The 18,681-nt window shown below is 40.7% G+C and overlaps 1 protein-coding gene across 1 annotated transcript; it reads right to left on the minus strand.

Moving 5' to 3' along the window:
• Positions 1–1,742: 1,742 nt before the first annotated feature.
• On the minus strand, positions 1,743–18,655 carry PPIL4 (peptidylprolyl isomerase like 4). The gene is made up of 13 exons (XM_032185255.1): positions 18,558–18,655; positions 18,226–18,293; positions 18,072–18,136; positions 16,222–16,339; positions 15,036–15,178; positions 14,190–14,286; positions 13,836–13,952; positions 12,796–12,920; positions 10,663–10,729; positions 9,692–9,803; positions 8,527–8,623; positions 7,777–7,915; positions 1,743–3,237 (listed from the first exon to the last, which is right to left on the minus strand). Exons 1-13 carry the CDS (start codon positions 18,625–18,627, stop codon positions 3,013–3,015), a joined length of 1,443 nt encoding a protein of 480 aa, XP_032041146.1. The 5' UTR covers positions 18,628–18,655; the 3' UTR covers positions 1,743–3,012.
• Positions 18,656–18,681: the final 26 nt, after the last annotated feature.

An 18,681-nucleotide genomic window follows, 5' to 3' on the forward strand; every position in this document is an offset into this window, starting at 1 on the left:
ATTGACGAAAAGGAAATGAGGGTAGGGAAGTGGGAGCTCTCATTAGAATACAAGCAGGCAGCTCTCCAGCTGCTGGATAAGAAGAAGTCCTGGCGGCTCCAACTGCTCTGCTAGGACAGGAACAGCAGCTTGTGCCCGTGTTGTCGGCTGCTGGCACAGCTCGTGCGTGCCATTCCCCGAAGCACCACACGCACACAGCCGCCCCTTCCCGTGGCTGCAGCCAAGTCCCGTCTAACTCACGGCACACAGCACTTCACGTGTGTGCCAGGTGAACATCAAGTGTTAGCAGAGCAGCCCAGAAATGCAGTCTCCTTAAGCAGTGCTTGCAATTCAGTACTTGCCTCCTCATACCGAACTCTCTCGCTGTCGCTTATTTTAGCATTAATGTTTGAAAATTGCTGCTTAAAAGCATAAAGAGTTAAGCCCCGCAGCCTGAAGCTACGAGATCCAGCAACCCAGTGACGTTACATTTTTAGAAGCACTAAGGTGTATCCAAAACCAGACACCCGAGTTCTTTCAAATGTGCTTATTTATTTTCTTATTCTGAAGACTCTTTGGCCATCAACACAAAAGTAACTGTTCCCTTCCACATGCTATTCATATCAATGCTTAATTGTTAAGAATTTACCTGTTTTGAGAGAAGAAGCCATCATTTCTGCTGCTGAGAAGTGAGCACGTTTTCCAGGAATAGTGTGCTTGTTGTATACACCAAGATGTTTCATATTCCCACAGGTGCTTGGGCTCTAGCTGAAGCCTAGGAAAGGCGACTGAAACTCTTTGTGCTGTTGAGTCATTTTTAATCTTCTTTCCCACAAAAGGATTCTTACAAGAATCCAGCTTTCTCCTTAGAGTGGAAACTTTCCTCTTTCTATGACTGCCTGTTCTAAAACCAGCTAGAGCTTCACTGCTTCAGCACCTCCACACCCTTGTCAAACTTTGCCGATGGGTTTTGATGTTCAAAATGTGCCACTGAAAAGAACTGGGGACGATGCACCAGTTCAGACCCTATTTCTGTAACAAAGCAGGCTAAAAGCAGGAAGAGCTAGAGAAAACCTACTGCCTGAGCAGCACTACTCCAAATCATCACATCCTGGTCTTGCAGAGTTCTCTGGAAATCTGATGGATTGAAGGAAGTAATCTTCTCGATGAGGACAGTGTGCAGTCCTAAGCGCCAGCCCCCCCGACATACTCCTGAGAGCAGGCTTCTTGTTTGTTTTTCTTGTGGGACAGGGGCCCAGGCATGTGCTCAGGCTCTGTACAGACTGCACAAGTCCCTGTAAGCCCCCAGTGGCTTAGCAGCGGTTAAGGAAAACTGGACTTCTAGTTCCATGCTTTGGAGCACATGAAAGATGGAAAGGAAAGATGTAGCAGGAGTGTATTCTTAGCCAAGTATACTTGATGTTTAATGAACCAAAGAGAGGTTAGATGGCTCTGGAGAACACACTCCTGTACACAACATCCTTCAGCATCCTCATTTAGTCTGGGTCTGAATATTGTAGGCATCTGGCCTGGCCTGCTAAGTCAGAATTTTCTGCCATGGGGTAAACAGCTTCTTTGTTCCCGTAACAGCAGCCCTCCTGTACGAGCACGTTAATCAGGAGCTCGCTTTCCTCATGCGGCCCCTTCAAATGCACCAGCCAGGCAGAGCAGCACTGCTGCTGGCCCTCCAGGGCAGGGGGATTTGTCGTGAGACTCCATGGCTGCCATGTATTTTATTTTGGTTTGGTACTTCTGATTGAGTCCCGTTGAGAGATATCAATCTATAAAAACTTGTTATACTGCTACAAGAGAACCAGACACTACAACAGGCATTACAGTGAAACCACAACAACAAAAGTTAAGTTTATTCACCAGACCAGACCGCCTTCGAGCCACCACACATTCCACAGAGGAGAAGAAAATACAAACCTTGCCTTAGCTTCTCTTTCCCTCCTATCAATGCAAGATCTTTCCTGCTCTGGAGAGGAAGAGGACATAGATGTTCTTAAAACATACACAAACTGAGTAACACTGTTTAAATGTCCAAATCTTGTTTACCAGGGCGAGCTGCACATTTCAGAGCCTGCTGCCTTCAGTAAGCCCCAGACTCTGATAACATCACCTGCATTCCTCTGTAGATGAAGAGTTGTTAACTGACGACTTCTGCCACCAAACCCAAAAATTATTCCCATGTACACTTGGGCAAGTGCACCGCAAGTTACGAACTCTGCCTTCCTGCTGATGCCTGCTTTCTTCTGCCTTACCCACCCAGCGTAACCGGCCTGACATCACAGCGGCTGCACACCCCGACACTACAGAGGTCAGATGTTTAACAGCGATGGCAGCTGTGCCAACTATCAGCTGTGCATCTTCCTTCTGAGAAGCATCCTCCAGCAACGCCACAGCCAAGCGAGCTGTGCAAACAGCTGAGCGGCAAGTGCAGCACTTCCATCTCCCTCGCAAGCAGCAGAGCAGCACTTGGGTGCCTTCAACCACTGTTGCACGGGATTCAGTGAGGTAAGAGCTGGCAGGATGACGGCAAGCTGCAATTTAATTTCAAAGGAAGGAAACAGAGCTTTGAGTATTCTTTGTAATAATGGTATCAGAGCACTTTTTTGGAGGGAGTGTGCACAGAACATTTCTGTCTCATGGGTCTTCTATCACACTCCTTCCTGTAAGATCTGCAAGTGCTGGAAGAGGAACACAGCCTCCTTGCAGACAGGAGGCAAGCGCTGCAAATCTCTTCACAGCGGGCAATTCATTTAATAGCACGCTTACATTTCCAACAAGCTTTAGACAAAATTCCTTATCGGAGACTCAAATCATTCCACTGATGTGAAATATTTTATTGAAACAAGCTTTTGGGAACCCAGCCTTACTCCAAGTCATACACTGGGAATTCACAGAATCGTGAGGCCAAACCACCGACAGAAGATAGCTGCTTTCAACCAGTACCTGCACAGTCATATGGCAGCAATGTTGGAAATGCAGGAAGAAAACAGAGTTTTAGTTCCCTTCTCTCTTTCTCCTCCATCATCTGTACTTGGACCTCTCTTTGTCTTTTGATTTCTTTGGACTTCCGCTTCTGTCCGCCTTTTTATCCCAGTCTCTTACTCGGACATCTTCTCTGTATTTGTCCTTATGCTTGCTGTAACTGGAGCCTCTTTCCTGGGATCGGCTGCGACTCCGATGCCTGTCTTTCTTCTCACTCTTTGTCTTCTCCCTGTAGCGCTCTCCTTCATGCTTCCGATCAGAATCCTGTTAAAGGAATCGGATGCATACGCTGTTACAGACAGAAGAGGAAAACTGTAAAGGCGTGAGGAGAACTAGGAAGAGTTGAGCATGGCTCCTCAGCTGCCTAAGGCTGGCACTGCCTGAAACAGATTCACATCTGTGATTATTTGAAAAGGGTAACACACCATAAATAAAACTAACTGCATCAAGATACATCTACAGAAAACTCTGTGGGGTACCAGTCTATTTAAATGGCCTAAAAAAGGAGAGACCAAGAATGTATTGCACATGGTGGCGGTGTCTGAGCACACACAAAATACTCTCTAAAAACCTGCTGCAAATCCAGGTAGGCAGAAATGAGGAAATATTGAATTTCCCTGGCTTTCTGCATAGCATCACAGAGGACCCTGCCTAGCAGGTTCAGAGCACAGGAGGGATTTGCTCTGGAGATAAATGTTATGTACCAAAGGAGTGTGGCTGTCAGCAGGACACCTCCTTTGCTTGCTGCCACAGGTGGATGGTACGAAACCACTGAGACAGCGTGTTAGTGAATGAAGGAGAGGTGGCTGAATTACTCACTGTGAAATGTGACACTGGTAGGTGATGACACCGTACGTGCTAGAACGACCAGGTGGTGACACCAACACCCGGCCAGGCCAGAGCAGTTTCAGAAAGACAAGATCCTTTAACAAGATGCCATTTCTCCCGTGAAGTCACTCAGTCAAAGTTTTTTTTAATAAACAGCCCTGAATTTTAACACATGAACTCCTGCTGGCATTTTTAAGCACTGCTAGGAACTATTTTGTTCTTACTATTCAATAAAGACATACAGGGAGACACAAAACACAGGAGGGGGCCTCAGATCCTGCAGGAAGGTGCAAATGCAACTTCCTATGGAGGAAGTGGTGGACACTTTTGAATTGAAAGCATGATCACAAGTTTAGTATCAACGTATGCTCTAGCAGGTTGACACCATTTTTAGTGGGGTTTTAATAACAACACCGGTAAACACGGATCTTTATGAACTATGGAAAAGGTCTGCATTCAATTATATACTATTTCTTAGTTTCAAATACGATTTTCATTTTTCTAAACTCTAAATTCTTCTAAATGCTCGTGGCAGTAACGTTCACCAGTGTATGGCTAAAATCCAAATCACATTTATGATCACGCACATTTTATTTATTTTTTAATAGTGAAAACCCTATCAGTTACAATGAGCAACATGTACATAAACAACCATAGATTTGATCTTTATCTGTGTAACTGAAAATTTCTGCTATTGCTGAGTGCAGCAATCTCACTGGTGGCCAAATATTATTCCACATCTTTACTGCTGAACTCTATTTCAGTACAGATTTTAAAATCTGAATCAACCAAAACGGAGTGTTGCTTTTTATATTTATAAGCTATTTGTAAGAGCTTTGTCCATTCATCTTCAGAATGAGGGACAGATTTCCCTACTTTAAAGAGCAACTATTTTACCAAATGTCTTACTAGTGAACCTGAAAGCCTTGGTCTCCACGTTTGGAGAAGAAGCCAGGTTCCAGGTCTCTCTGTGGCAGGGACTGAGTACACGCCAGAAGGTGGACACCAGCAGTGGAGTAGAAAGGAACAAAACAAAAACACTGCCCAGTAAAACAGATGGTGGGCTTGGTGTGCTGCTGCCTTCAGGGGGGTTGCTGCTGACAGAGAGCACGAGGAGGAACAGGAGAAACCCAGAACAACGCTCAGAACATCTACAAAGCCAACATCAGAGACGGGCTACTGGCCAGATAGAAGCAAAAATTCTCGCTTGCAAGTCAGGGCAGGGAAAAGGCTAGCGAAGACCTGAAAGTAATGAAAAATTGCCTGCACTGAACATCACAGAAAAGAGTGACTTGCTGAAAGGATTAAAAAAGCCACAGGGGAATGGAGCCAGATAAGCACAATGATCTTTAAGAAGCGTTTAATGTAAAGGTGTACAGGACGTGTCTGAAGCTGTAAGTGCCACAAAAAGGTTGTCATAGTAGCAAATATGATGGCAGTCTAGACAAACAACACAGTCATTGAAGTCATTTATAGTAATTAACAAGATAAATTGCATCTTTGTTCTCAAAAAAAAAAAGAAAGTTGTATTTCCCCTTATGCAAGATTCTACCTTTTTGAAGTCTTTGGCACAGGGAAGGGTCACATTTTTAAAATGCTAAGTTACTAAAAATACTAATGGTATTTGAAATCCAATCTTTTATGCTCTGTCCAAGTCAGAAAAATGCTCTTTTCCCATTGGAAGCAGAAGAAAATTACTATTTAAAAACAGACTCTTTCTTACTGCCGAAGTCCAGATTTCTCAATCCGGGATCGCTGCCTCTTACCAGTCAACAAATGAGTGACGATCACCCCCTTTCTTAATCCAGCACTGTGCTGGTGAACACACGAGGAAAGAATTATCAGAAGAGGGGAAGAAACTGCTCTGCAAGTTCATGGCTGACTTTGCCAAAAGTAGTAACTTGCCAAGCAGCACTTGAACGTAAATCAGCTTGAAATACCAGGATACAAAAGCAGAAGGAAGATACGCCACCTCTACAGACATTAAGCACGCTAATTAAAGGTTAAAAGGAGCAAAGAAGAAGAAGAGACAGCCATTTCAGCAGGGAGATTTTGATCAAACCTCGTCAACCTCCAATAAGTAGCAAGAGCAGAAGATTAAAAATGGAAAGATCATGATCTTTTTGCTAAAATCATGAACTGCAGAAATCTGAAAGTCTGGAAGGTCCTATGTGTAACAAACACCCACTGGTTACACCCATCCTCCACAGATCCAGTTATTTTAAAAAATAAACAATCCAAGCAACCAAAAAAGACGCAGAGAAAACTGGGAAGGGAACAAGGTCATAATACAGATCTCAAGCAGAAGCAATCAAAATGCTGTGCCAAATCCTATCCACAAACCCACACAGCGGTGCAGCCTCTTGCTCCAGACCCACATCCTGTTACCTACTGAAAGCAAGCCACAGCACCCTACCTCTTCAGCCCTCTGGAAGCAAGTCAACAGCACAAGGTTCAAAAATATATTCTTAAAACTTCAACACAAAGACTGAAGATTCAGGAAACTGGTGTCAGACTAAGAAAAGGGATGAGTCAAACTACACTAAAAAAAAAAAAGGCAAAAAAAAAACCAGCAAGAGAACAGAAAAACAACTCAACATCATGGAAACTATTCAGAAAATAAAACCCCCTTCCCTTCAGTCATAGCTGAAGCTGGTAGCACCAACTGCAGTTTCGGTTGCTATAACTTCCTATTGTAAGACTCTGCTCTCTCTCAATTAAAACCTCTGACATCCTACGGGCTCAGGATGGAAGCTTATCTACGAAACACGGTCACTGCGGTCTTCGGCAATTGATTGTGGAAAGTTAACTGTTGTTTTCTTTTCAAGTTTTTACCTCAAAGGCTTCACCTATTTCCAAAATGGGGTTAAGGGAAAACACTTTGCTTGCCTGTTCTAAAAATGCTACCATTCAACAGAAAAGTTTCCGTGCTGTTACGCTTTGTGCTGGCCTCAGTACTCACACTGAGCAGTCTCCACCTCGGGAACATGCCTCCCTCCCTGCTTCTTTTATGAGCTGCCCAGATTATGACCGTGTTATAAATTTAAGAAAACAACAACAACAAAAGGCAGTTTGTATATTTTATGTGGGATTTGTCAGCTAAGCTGCCTGCAAAATTCATCTGGAAAGGGCTGTGCTCATGTCACTTTACTGATTTTTTAAATTGGACTGAATGCATACTCACTTGGACTAGATGATCTTTGAAGGTCCCTTCCAACTGAACTATTCTATTCTATTCTACTCAGTAAATAGTGATTTTTTTTTCTACTTAGCTCATTTCTCTTTAATGCTCAAATCTTGACAGTAGTAACCTCTGCACCTGGTATTACAGGCATTCAGTTTCCATGAAACATCAACATTTTGACTACCTCAGGTTCAAAGAAACGTGAAAATGCTGACTGAACAGGCTGCAGTGAATGACAGAACTGCTGTCTTCTGGCAATCCCCTCCACAGCCGGAGTCCTACAGCACTGTACAGATGCAAGTAAACCCACACAGAGATGTTGCACAAGTATTTCCAAAACAATTCAGAAAAAAATAAACAGACAATTCAAAGAGGCTGTGTTTCTGATTCCACATGGGAGAAAGCCAACATGCGCTTCTGGCAAGAAAATAAAAAATAGACTGCATTCATGAAATATCATTAACTTCTGGTTTATGACTGGGAACATGTGAACAACAGGTTCAAAGTGCTGAAGATCTCCTACCTTATGAGAGGCTACACTGCTTCTTCAGGACGTTTTGGCAAAAAGCCATTCAGACATGCCAAGCTTCGAAAGTCCAGAAAGATTTGGGAAACCTCTTTCATAATCAGGCACTGACATCAGCCTTCTGTACGTTTACAACCGCTGTATTTTATGGGACTTTGCACACCAGGTCCCCAGTTCAAAATCAGACTTCTTTTTCCTGGCTTACCCTTACTAGGAAAATAAACTGCTATCAAGTTAAATCATTAATGCAAGAAGAGGTGAGCACCTTGTGTTTTTTGGTCCGCTTGTCATCCTCTTCATCTTCAGAGTGGTGATGCTTCTTCTTCTTCTGTTTTTTAGCTGAGTGCGATTGACTTGTTTGAGACTCTTCTTCCTCCTCCTCTAGCACAAGGTCATACTTGGCACTGATAGCGTTGGTTAAGGGCATATTTATTACTTAATATCAATAAATATCAGAACACAGAAGTTCATGAAGCAAACAAACCCCAGTTTATCAGACAGTGAGTGGTTTATGAAGGCACACAGGTATTGAAATAATCAGCTGTGTTAAATGGCTGAATTCTGCTTCGTCAAACACTACAGCCAGGTCCCAATTCACTCTTCTTTTTTTTTTTTCCCCACCACCCACAGATCTCTGAAAAAGTTACAGCTTTCTGTTCTCTCATGCTCACCACAAGCAAAGCAGGATTGCAGAACCTGATTTAGTCACTACTATTGTCCCATTCCAGGTGCAGCAGATCCCACGTGAAACTACTTAAAACTCTGTTATGCCTTATGTCACTGCATGGCTTTACACGGGGAACATTATTTACCTGCACACAGTGATTTGATTACATTCACCTTCGTCACTAAATGAAAAAGGCAAAATGTTTAATTCCATCTCAAACACCAGATGGTTATGTGAAGTTGCAGCAAAAATATATATTTGGCAATCTTTAAGAATAAGAAGTCTTTTCCAGACTGTTTTCATAAACTCTACTTGGTACAAAAAATACATTTGACCGGAAAAGGATACTCCTGCTTTGGTTTTACCTTCTCTTTCAGAGCAAATTTTGAAGGTCTGTCACGTTCCTTCTCATATTCTTTGAAATCATCCTTGGTATACTGCCCACCTGTCCACAGAAAAATATATTCAACTCACTGCAACTAAAAAAGCAAACAAGGGATCTTCCTAACCCTACAGGGATTCATACAGTTCCAAGAAAAACACTGACATCTGGATAACAGAGTAGAAAAGGGTAGGGCAAGTCATGATTCTGTGCTTCTCTTGCTTGCAGATCTCATTAAACAAATTACGGTTTTCTCCTCAGTCACATCCAGTAGAGACACAGCATGAACAGGATCACAAAGCAGGATTTAGTAACTGGTTTAGCCCCTCTTTGATTATAGGTCATTTAATAGTGAGAATAGTCATAGGCTTTCACAGCAACAGTAATGTATCGCAGGACCTGTGCTCTGGGATGCACAAAGGGAAACCTCTGAGACAGCTACAGCTCTCCATCTGAATTCCTAAGCTGTCAAAAAATCATTATGTCTTAAGAGGGGCATCACCAATCTCATTTTCCACCCACTCACTTGGCAACAGCAGCTCACAGATCGAAATGCTATTCTATGGCAACATGCTGCCATCGCCCGGTCCTACTTGAAACTGCAAGATTAACTGGCTGGGTCAGAAATAGCCCCAAATATCCACAAACATCTGAAACTGTTTTGTTTTTTAAACATACAAGCTATACAATATGCGCGATATAGAGGAGGTGAAGAGAGGAAAGGCTTGGCCTGAATGTTCACTTTTCCTTGCGTACACCCAACTGTCATACAGTGAATAATGAAACTAGAAAGCAACAAGGCACTGCCACATTAATGTTGCAGATAAGCATCTTCAAAAGCACCACTTTTGAAGCTTGAGGTAGGAACATATGATTTACCTGCAAAAATCTATCTGTTGAAAGGCAATCCATGGTGATGCAATTTTTTGTTTCTGAGCTAGCCAGTACATGTAGCAGTAGTGAAGAGAAGAGCTAGAAACCTTGTTGCTCTGTTACTATATTGCCAGGGAAATCTACACCCTGGAAGATGAGATGATTTAAGCTCTTAACAATTGCTTCTCTTTACATAAATACTTACCGTTTAGGAGTCATGGCTTTTCTTTGTGAGGGTCAAAAATCACATGTACTTACCTTTTCCTTTCCACTTAATCTTTGCAACAGATTGGCTAAAATCCACATGTATCCGTCTGTCATCTATTAGCACGTTGTCCATTTTGAAATAGGCTTTCTCACAGTCTTCCTCCTGACATTAATGTTTCCAGAAATTTTTGAGTCATGATTATATCAAAGAAGTATTCCACCAAAGAGCTCAAACACAAACTCAACTGCTCAGTGGCATACGTTTCCCAATGAACACACCACACATGGTATTTTTCTTAGAATTGCGTAAACCACAACAGTTCATGCATTGTGTCGTTTCAAAAGAAATAGTTATGCTTTGTCCCAATGTAAACATTTAAAATTACATTTTTTTCAGTTCATTTCACCTCTTTAAAAATTTGCCAGGGACAACAGCAACTAACAAAAGTTCCATTTTAAGTACACAATAGGCTAACGGAACGTGTTCTTGCTTGTCCAGTGTTTTCCAGTTTTTCTCACAGATTAACAAGATTATCAGAAAGTCTCTAGCAAGAAGCTATGCACCATCAAAAAGCTTTTACGAGCAATCACACTGTATGAGCAGCATGTGGATAAAGCTAACGCCATTTACAACCCCAGTAAGTACTGTAGCACAGTGGTGTAGACACCGATCTCCCTTCTTTCACATTCCCTCCTCTCTTTATGCAGCACTACCCCATTTTCTGCTGGCATTCCTTTCTTTTACTCTTCCTAACTGTTTGAAAGTCCTAATGTACTCAGAAAAACACAGTCCTGCTCTAAACCCACTGGTTTCAAGACCAGCTAAGGCCATATTCATATCGTTTGGCTGAAAAAAAAAGATTTTTGACTGATTTAGGACCTACAACTTCTGCAACTCAGTCAGTAATAGAAAATGGTAGCTACCCCACACTTGAAGATTTCACTCTTCTCCTTTAGTGGTAGGATACTGAAAACAAACCTTGATAAGCAGAATCTACATCCAACACAACTACAAAACGTACCTTTTCAAATTCAATGAAAGCATAACAAAGAGATTCACCAGTCTTCCAGTCTCGAATCACTTCACAGCTGAAAAATTGGCATGAGATCAACATGTCAGTGCTTTCAGAGCAAGACTCACGTAAGCATTGCTTAAAAGGGAGAGTAACTGTTTAAGAATAAAAGAAACAGAAAAACAAACCTCAAAGGTATTTTAACACTTGATTCTGAGACCCTTACTGATACGGGTGTCGCTACACAGGAAAAGTGCACGGGATATTACTGAAGTAAGTAATTTTAACACTTAGTTCACAAGTCCTTAACTTGAATTGTAAGCTAGGGATGAACTGTAGCACTAGGAACAGAACTGTATTGGATTAATGAAAAAATTATTTCCCAACAGTACTGCTTGTGACTAAGTTTTTGCCTTTCCCCAATAAGAGACAATAAACCTCACATTCTGTTTTTACAGTCATTGAAGGAAAGTTTAAACAGGCAAATTTCTCTTCTTAGCAGGCACACTGCTAGCAGCCATCTTACCAGGCAGTTCACTGGGGAAAAATAAAAGGCCTGAAGTATTGGATCAGTAGAAGTAAAATGGGAATAATTAGAGTACTGCATCAGTATTACCAAACTCATATACAGCACCAGAATTCTGAATACAGTATGTTGAAGGAGCTCAAATAGGCAACAAATGCAGTAAATAGGGCATTCATGTGAGACTTGAAACTCCTTCAAGCACATTAAGCAGCTGACATATTAGGATTTAATACACAATTCAAAAGATGATCAAGACAAAAAAAAAGGGGGGGAGAAACTGAGTATTCAGACAAGCTGTATGCATTCTTTGCAGCAGCCACTAATTAAGAGGAAGGTAGGACTGTCTTATGCAAGGACTCTTCCCTTTGTTGAATTATTCAATCTATCTAAAAGTGGAAGGTCTGCAAAAGAGTTTATTAAACAAACTGATAAAGGAAAAGAAAAGGTGTAAAAAGATCCCTACAACATCCAGAAATTCTGCTCCAGTGTGTGGTGAACACAGTATCAGTCACACACACACACACCCTAAGGAGTGCACAAACTTGTAGGAACGTGACACAGAACTGACTTAGTGGGCATATGAATAAATAGGACCTACCCGAGACCATCGGAATAAACCTAACTAAACTTCTTTGAAAGGGTCAACGTGCCTATGCAAGATAGTGAGTCACTTTTGAAATCCCCCTGGAAATTCTAAGAAACTTCTGCACCAGTGTTTTAGTGAAATTAAGCAGTAATGGCATAAGAAAGATCTTTTATCGATAAAAATGTGCAAGACATGTATTGATAAAAACGTGCAAGAAGAGTAGGATTCTAAAATCTGTAAGATTTTTTTTTTTTATTAACTTGCTAATAGTACAGGCTATAAAGCATTTATAGCTCTAGGAATAATTAGAAAAGGTGTTGAAAGCAAAGTGGAGAATACCCCTGTGCCATTCTAACTCTGTAATTTCTTTAACACTGTATGCAGTTCTGTTCCTCTCATCTCAAGGTGAAAACAAAAGAACAGAAAAGAGCTGAGAAAAGGGAAATGAAGCAAGGCAAATTCCTCTACAAACTATGCTGGCTTGTACTCTTAGCCAGAAACAAAGATGATTTGAGAGTATATGATAGAGAGCTGTAGGAAAGTGGGTTTCACTTCACTATCTTTTGATACCAGCATAGGGGAAAATCAGCTGAAACTACTAGGAGCCAGGTTCAGAGCTGAAGAAGGCAGCAGGCATGGGGAACACCTTAACAAAGAACACACTGAACGCTAGAAATGTTTACCACTTCATCCCAAGCTGTACGTACTCCCAGGGAAAATTAAAGACACGAAGACTGTATGTAGCTCGTGTAGCATTTGAACTGTAGACCGCAGAAAGGAGGGTGAGGGCAGGGGGCTGGGAAAAAATATTCTGTATGTCTCCCTTGTTCCACTTTCACTTAAAGTCACTGCTGGAGACAGGATATTCAGCTAGCTAGATGTGACCTTGTATCACCACCATTGTCATCATCTGCCCAGGGATAAGCCTCCAGAGACACCAGAATACTACTTAACAGTCCAACCTAAATAGACTGATGGGTATAAAGTTCAGTTTCAACAAAGGTTTTCTTCTTCACATTACAATAATTACCTTTTAATTGGACCAAATCGTGAAAATATTATCTCCAGGTCTTCATCCGTGGTCACAGGATTCAGTTTACAAACAAACAGCACGTTTTCTGGTGGCTTGACTTCTGCATCTGGTAAGTCTCCCACCTGTGGGATACAAAAATAGACTTTCATCACTTCTGCCTAAAGTTCTCTGTGTTTTACCGCCACAAGCACACTGACAACACATCTTGTGGATGATTTCAGACACAATCCTATCACAAAATCAAAACCAAGCACAATAGTTTTCTCCCTCAATGTCACAATAAGACTATTTTCTAAAGAACCTAGAAACAATTAACCTATTTGCGATTCCACCACAGGGATTTCAGGAAAGTCACTAATACTTTCCCACCTTGCTTTCCCTGTTCATAACTTAACAATACTCAGTTCTAATTGATGAAAAGCCTCACTCTTTTTTTTTTCCTTTTTAGAATAAATGGTGAAAGTGTGATTTTTAGAGCCACTCTGTTTCAAAAATAGAATGGACTGGATCCGTTCTTTAGTTTCTATCTGTACCTAAGACACCTTCAAACTGCCTTGAAGTCTGGCAACAACTATCCTAAATTTCAGTTCGCCCTACTAGATAAGGATGACAATTACACACCTTTGTTCAGATAGACAAAGGGAGGCAGCATTCATGCTACCTAGGAGACAATGCTTGCTTACAGTATGCACAACCTTGATTTTTGCAATCTCAGATCAAAATTCCCTCATCAGAACCAGCAATCTAAGTTCCAGAGGAAAACACAAATACACAAAACACCTCCTGTTGAATTTCAGCACTTCTTTATGAAACCCGAATAAAAGACTAGTGATACACAAACAATTTATCTCCACCTTTTACTTAATATGGTAATAAAAAGGTAAATGTATATTAGTGTGGTAACAGGAAGAAGCAAAGTAACACAAGTAAGAAACAGATTCCAGAAAAGATCTTAAGGACACAACGTGCTGTCAGAGATGTTAGTACACTACATTTTTCATCTATTCAGGTAAAGGTAAATACAAAAAGATGTTCACCATCTCCAGAAGAATGGCACGAGTTTTCGCTTCTTTTTCCGCCTGAACTTCTTCTATTTCATCTGCAGATCGTCCTTTCAAGTCATCAATTTCTTCATCTGCTCCTATTCTGCCACTCTGAAAAAAATTGAAGGGAAAAACTATTTAATAGCAATCCATGGCCAAAAGATTCTCTCATTTTCCAAATCTTACTTGGATGCCTTCTGCCTTCCACTTGTCCCCCCTTCCGTAATACTTTCACAAAGTATTAAAGACAGATTCTTATTTTGACCAGCCTCTGCTGACAACTAACAGGGATCTGTTTACTTAATTCTTTCTTCCAGCTTTCCCCAAGAAGCTGTCACAAATACTCACATCTAGCTGCTCCTTAGTAGGTTCTGGTGAGCGATCAGGAATAGACAAGCCAGGTGGATCATCAAAGGGATCATCTAAAATTACTGTATGATTTATCCTAACAGGGAACAACATCAAGACCAGAATCAGTCAACAAGCAAATAAAACTCTCTTTACCCAAGTAATAGGAAAGCAGCCCTGCTGATTCTCAGTTATATCATAAAAAGCCACACATACTTGTAAATACTAGAATCAGTGCTTTTATAAAGGCAAGGTAGGTGCACATTTTCTTATGATTTTTCTTATTTTAGTAGCTGCTTATTTTCTTATATACCTATTTCCAGACTAATACATAACCTAGTAACATCTAATATCAAGTAATGTTGCACTTTTTTGCTGCTAATTCCTTCTACTACATAAATCTAGAAATCACAATTAAAAGAATCATACAAATGGAATAAAACTTCTTAGAGCAACTACATTGATTATTTTGCTCAAATTGTCTTATAATTTAGGTTGGACAACATTTCCATGCCTGTTCCTGCAAGTTCACATAGGTGTTAAAGACTCCATGAAGATATGGAGTCCATCTGAAAACACATGCCTACACAAATGCTCAGATTTATGGCTTGCAACTTGTATCAACTCACGACAGACTTCCATAATAAATACTACATTACTTAAGAAGAAATTCAAGTTCTTGTAAAGACAGAATCATACAGCATTTCACCAAGAACACTGCAGTAAAATAGTATTTTAGATACCATGTACAAGTCACCTAACATTGCCATAACGATTTAGTTTCCAAGAAGACGGATGTGTTAAATTATATAATCCTCCAAAATGGGAAGCCAAATGCAGTCACACCTAATATCTTGATATGGGATAAAATCCTTATCCACAAAGGTTTCGTTAATTGTCTTCAATACGTCCATGCCTTCGGTCACTTCTCCAAATACTGTATGCACACCATCAAGGTAATCCAGGTTTTCCCCTGTTGTAATGAGAAACTGCAAAAAAAGATACAAAATCAGTAACAGCGAATGGAAAAAAAGAGGGCTTCAGTTTTACCTTAGGAGAGATAAAACTCTCACTGGAGTCAGAGGAAAAAAAACTCTTCCTAACTTCTGCATTCTTAAATGTAAATGCAAATATCACTGCTTCTTTCTAAAAAAAAATCCTACCAACAATTTCATACTTCCAATGCAGAGAAACAGGAAAATTATCTCTGTATATTATAAAAAGCTCTAGCTGGAGCAAAATCACATTTATTGTTTTTTAAGTTGTTCTTTCTTCATGAAAAAAAATAATAATTCAAATGTATGGATATTTCATGTGACGCATTTTAATACATGTATATAGAAGTGACAATGCATCTAAAATAATTATTGAGAAATTGTATTGTTCTATGAGATTAGAGCTTTAAACATACCTACAGAAAAAGCTTTGTGCACTTGAACAGGGAACAACATCAATTTCAGAAACTGTTTTACAATATTTTTTTTGGTGTGGGAAGAAATAAAACTTGCACTCAGATAAAATTATACATTTACATTGTCTTAATGCACACTTTAATGTAATCATACAGAGAACGCTGTGATTTCAGTTTCCAAATTCAGATGAAGTTATAATTGTAAAGTTTTAAGATTATTCTAAAAAACAAGTTCTTCACTTTTCATATCCATTTAACTACAGGATTTGTTATTCCTTAATCTTACTCTAAGATTATCAAAATCACATAAAGGTATTAACAAAAACAAACAAGGAGAAAAAAATGAGAGGGCTGAATTTAACAAAATTTATAAATTTGAGCTAGGCCAGGATTTTAATTTGAGCATCTCAACCTCTTTCTTCTCTGTAATCAAATACCTACTGGCACCTGGAACACTACAAAAAGTATTTACCTAAGGCCGTTTTTATACGTGGCTTTTGACCATCTTACAAGATGATGCTCTTGAGATGACATCATTATATATTGTTATACCCTTTTTGCAAATTCAAGGAATTTTCATTTTTCTTACTTAGACGTGCACCTCCAACACTGCATACTGACCTGTGATCCATGCTGATCGCTGCCATTGTTCACCATGGACACGGTTCCTTTTTTCTTGTGCTTAATTCTCGGCACTTTTTCTGCTTCAAAAAATCTGGCTTGATCACCATACAGTTGACTGAAAATACATGGGAAATATGTTATATGTTATCAAGCAAGTAAATATTTAAAAGTGAGATTAAAAAATGCTGTAAAACAGTAAATGCAACTTTTTTTTTTTTTTTTTTTTATATCGGCGCAATGTGCACATTTTTATCTACCAGTACAGTTATACAGTTCATTTTATATTACAGATAACAGATTTTTCTCTGAAGCATTTCAGAGTTCTTTTTGTTTGTTTGTTTGTTTGTTTTTGTGAGGGCTTGTTTCTGGTTTTTAGTGCAGCATACAGTATTTTTCTAGGGCCTGAAGGGAGTACAGATTTTGATAAGGGTCCATCAGAATAAATTAAGCCAACACTTTAAAAATGCAACAATTTATGCTTTCAATTTCTCTTTCAAGACAAACAGAAAGCCACTATTATCCGCGTATAAATTAAGTTCATCGTACATGCAGGACTGCATGTACTTTATAATTTAAGACACATAAAATACGACAAATCATCAAAACATTTTTAATTTTTGAAGTCTATCCCTGATTTTCACCTTACTCCATAATTGACAGGGGCACGGTCAATACACAGTTTTGCCCAAATATAAGGAACAATGTTGTGTTTGAACTTATTTTGTTAAGCATGTGTAGGTCTTTACGAAGATTCAAATTAAAGTTTGCCTGCATCAGTTTCCTGGGTAGCAGGAAACCCCAGTGCTGTGGATTTCAGCAGTAATAAACAGGTGGAAATGACATATTGCTGTTCTCCATGCTAGCAGCAGAAGAGTATCTGCAACTCGCTTATCACATTTTCCTTCCGTATCTGCCATGTTACTGGGCCTCAGAAGAAGACCAAAACAATCCTTATAACAGAAAATAATGTAAAAATGAACTTGATCTACTCACATGCAGAGACAGCTCAGGTCTGGCAAGCATGCCTACCTAGACTAAGATCTCCCTAGCTCAATTAAACTGCTTCCAGGATCACAACAGTTCCATGTCGATCACAACAGTTCCATGTCCCCAAAGGTTTTCTATTTTAAAGGCTCTGACAGACCAGACCAGAGTTACAAATGTCAACACTGGTCTAGCAACACTGGCTCTGGTCAAACTGAGCTGTTTATCTCTATATACCATGTTCCTCAGCACCCCAGGCTTTTAGTTCTACTATGCAATTTTAATTCTATTTTCAATATTATTTTTAAAGGAAACATACAGAACACACAGACTTTGCTAGGTTCCACTTTACTGTTTGAACTTCTTCAGCTTCTGTGTTTATGACCATTAACATTTTCAACAAGTCAATTTTTAAGGCAACACGACTGCTTTCTCGCACACAGGAAATCAAGCATAGCCTCTGTGTTCCCCTCATGTTCAATTAAATATATTTTGTTACAAAAAATAAAAGCAGTAATAAACTGCTAATAATTCTGCCTTCTGTGGAGCAGTTGGTTATATTCATCCTGCAAAACCAAACCTAGTTACTTGCTCACTTTTAAATAAGCAGACATTTACATACAGCCAGTTATAACTTTGTATCTAAGGTCAGAGATAGAATACTGTCCAGAAAAAGCATCTCAATGGTCAAGGACAGTGTAGGAATTAAAAAAGCATTTGGCTATAAAAGCTGAAGAAGCTTATGCATCATTGTTACTCCCCAGCAGTAACTCTGCCTCAAAAGAGCTGAAGACAAGCCAAGCGGACCCTTTGCTCCCGTACGATGTCTCTGCTATGAAGCAGCACAAACACGTTTTACTTACCAAAATACAGATTCGCCGCCTCGGCCGGTCCCCATGGGGTCCCCAGTTTGTATAATAAAGTCCCTCTGTCACAAAGCAGAATATGTAAGATGTTGCTGTCGTGTTTGCGAATTTAAGCCAAGAAAAATACAGAGAGAGAACTGCGAATACTCACCTGCACATTGTAAATGAGGCAATAGTTGTAGTACTTGATTTTGCAGAGCTTCAGGAAATTCAGGCAAGCTGCAAGAAAACACGCTGCCGGTTACCGGAGGGGCTGGCGGACACGGTACGCACGGCTGCAAGGGGATGCCCCAGGGGCTCAACCTTCCCCCCTGCCCATCTCCCCGTTTCCATCTCCCCGTTTTCAGGCCCCCCGCACACGCCGCCCCCGGGCGCCTCCCGCCCGCAGCCCCGCCGAGGCCCGAGGCGGCCGTGCCGTGCCGTGCCGTGCCCAGGCAGCCGGCGCCCCCCAGCCCCGCTCCCCATCGCAACGCCGCCCCGTACCGCGGGGCCGCTCCTCCGTGTACAGGTCGATGACCAGGTCGCCCAGCGTGGTCTCCAGCAGCACGGCCATGGCCGCTGCCCGCTCCCTCACGGCACGGCACGGCCCGGCCCTGCCCGCCGCACG

The sequence above is a fragment of the Aythya fuligula genome, chromosome 3 (genome assembly GCF_009819795.1).
Source record: "Aythya fuligula isolate bAytFul2 chromosome 3, bAytFul2.pri, whole genome shotgun sequence".
In the NCBI taxonomy this organism is placed as follows: Eukaryota; Metazoa; Chordata; class Aves; order Anseriformes; family Anatidae; genus Aythya; species Aythya fuligula.

Bases quoted from the DNA above. Each gene is read 5' to 3' on its own strand.
- PPIL4 (XM_032185255.1), bottom strand. From the start codon at position 18,627: ATGGCCGTGCTGCTGGAGACCACGCTGGGCGACCTGGTCATCGACCTG. The intron at 18,294-18,557 runs GTACGGGGCGGC...GTTTTCTTGCAG, and splicing joins CACGGAGGAGCGGCCCCGCG to CTTGCCTGAATTTCCTGAAG. The intron at 10,730-12,795 runs GTAATTATTGTA...CCAATTTTTCAG, and splicing joins CGATTTGGTCCAATTAAAAG to CTGTGAAGTGATTCGAGACT.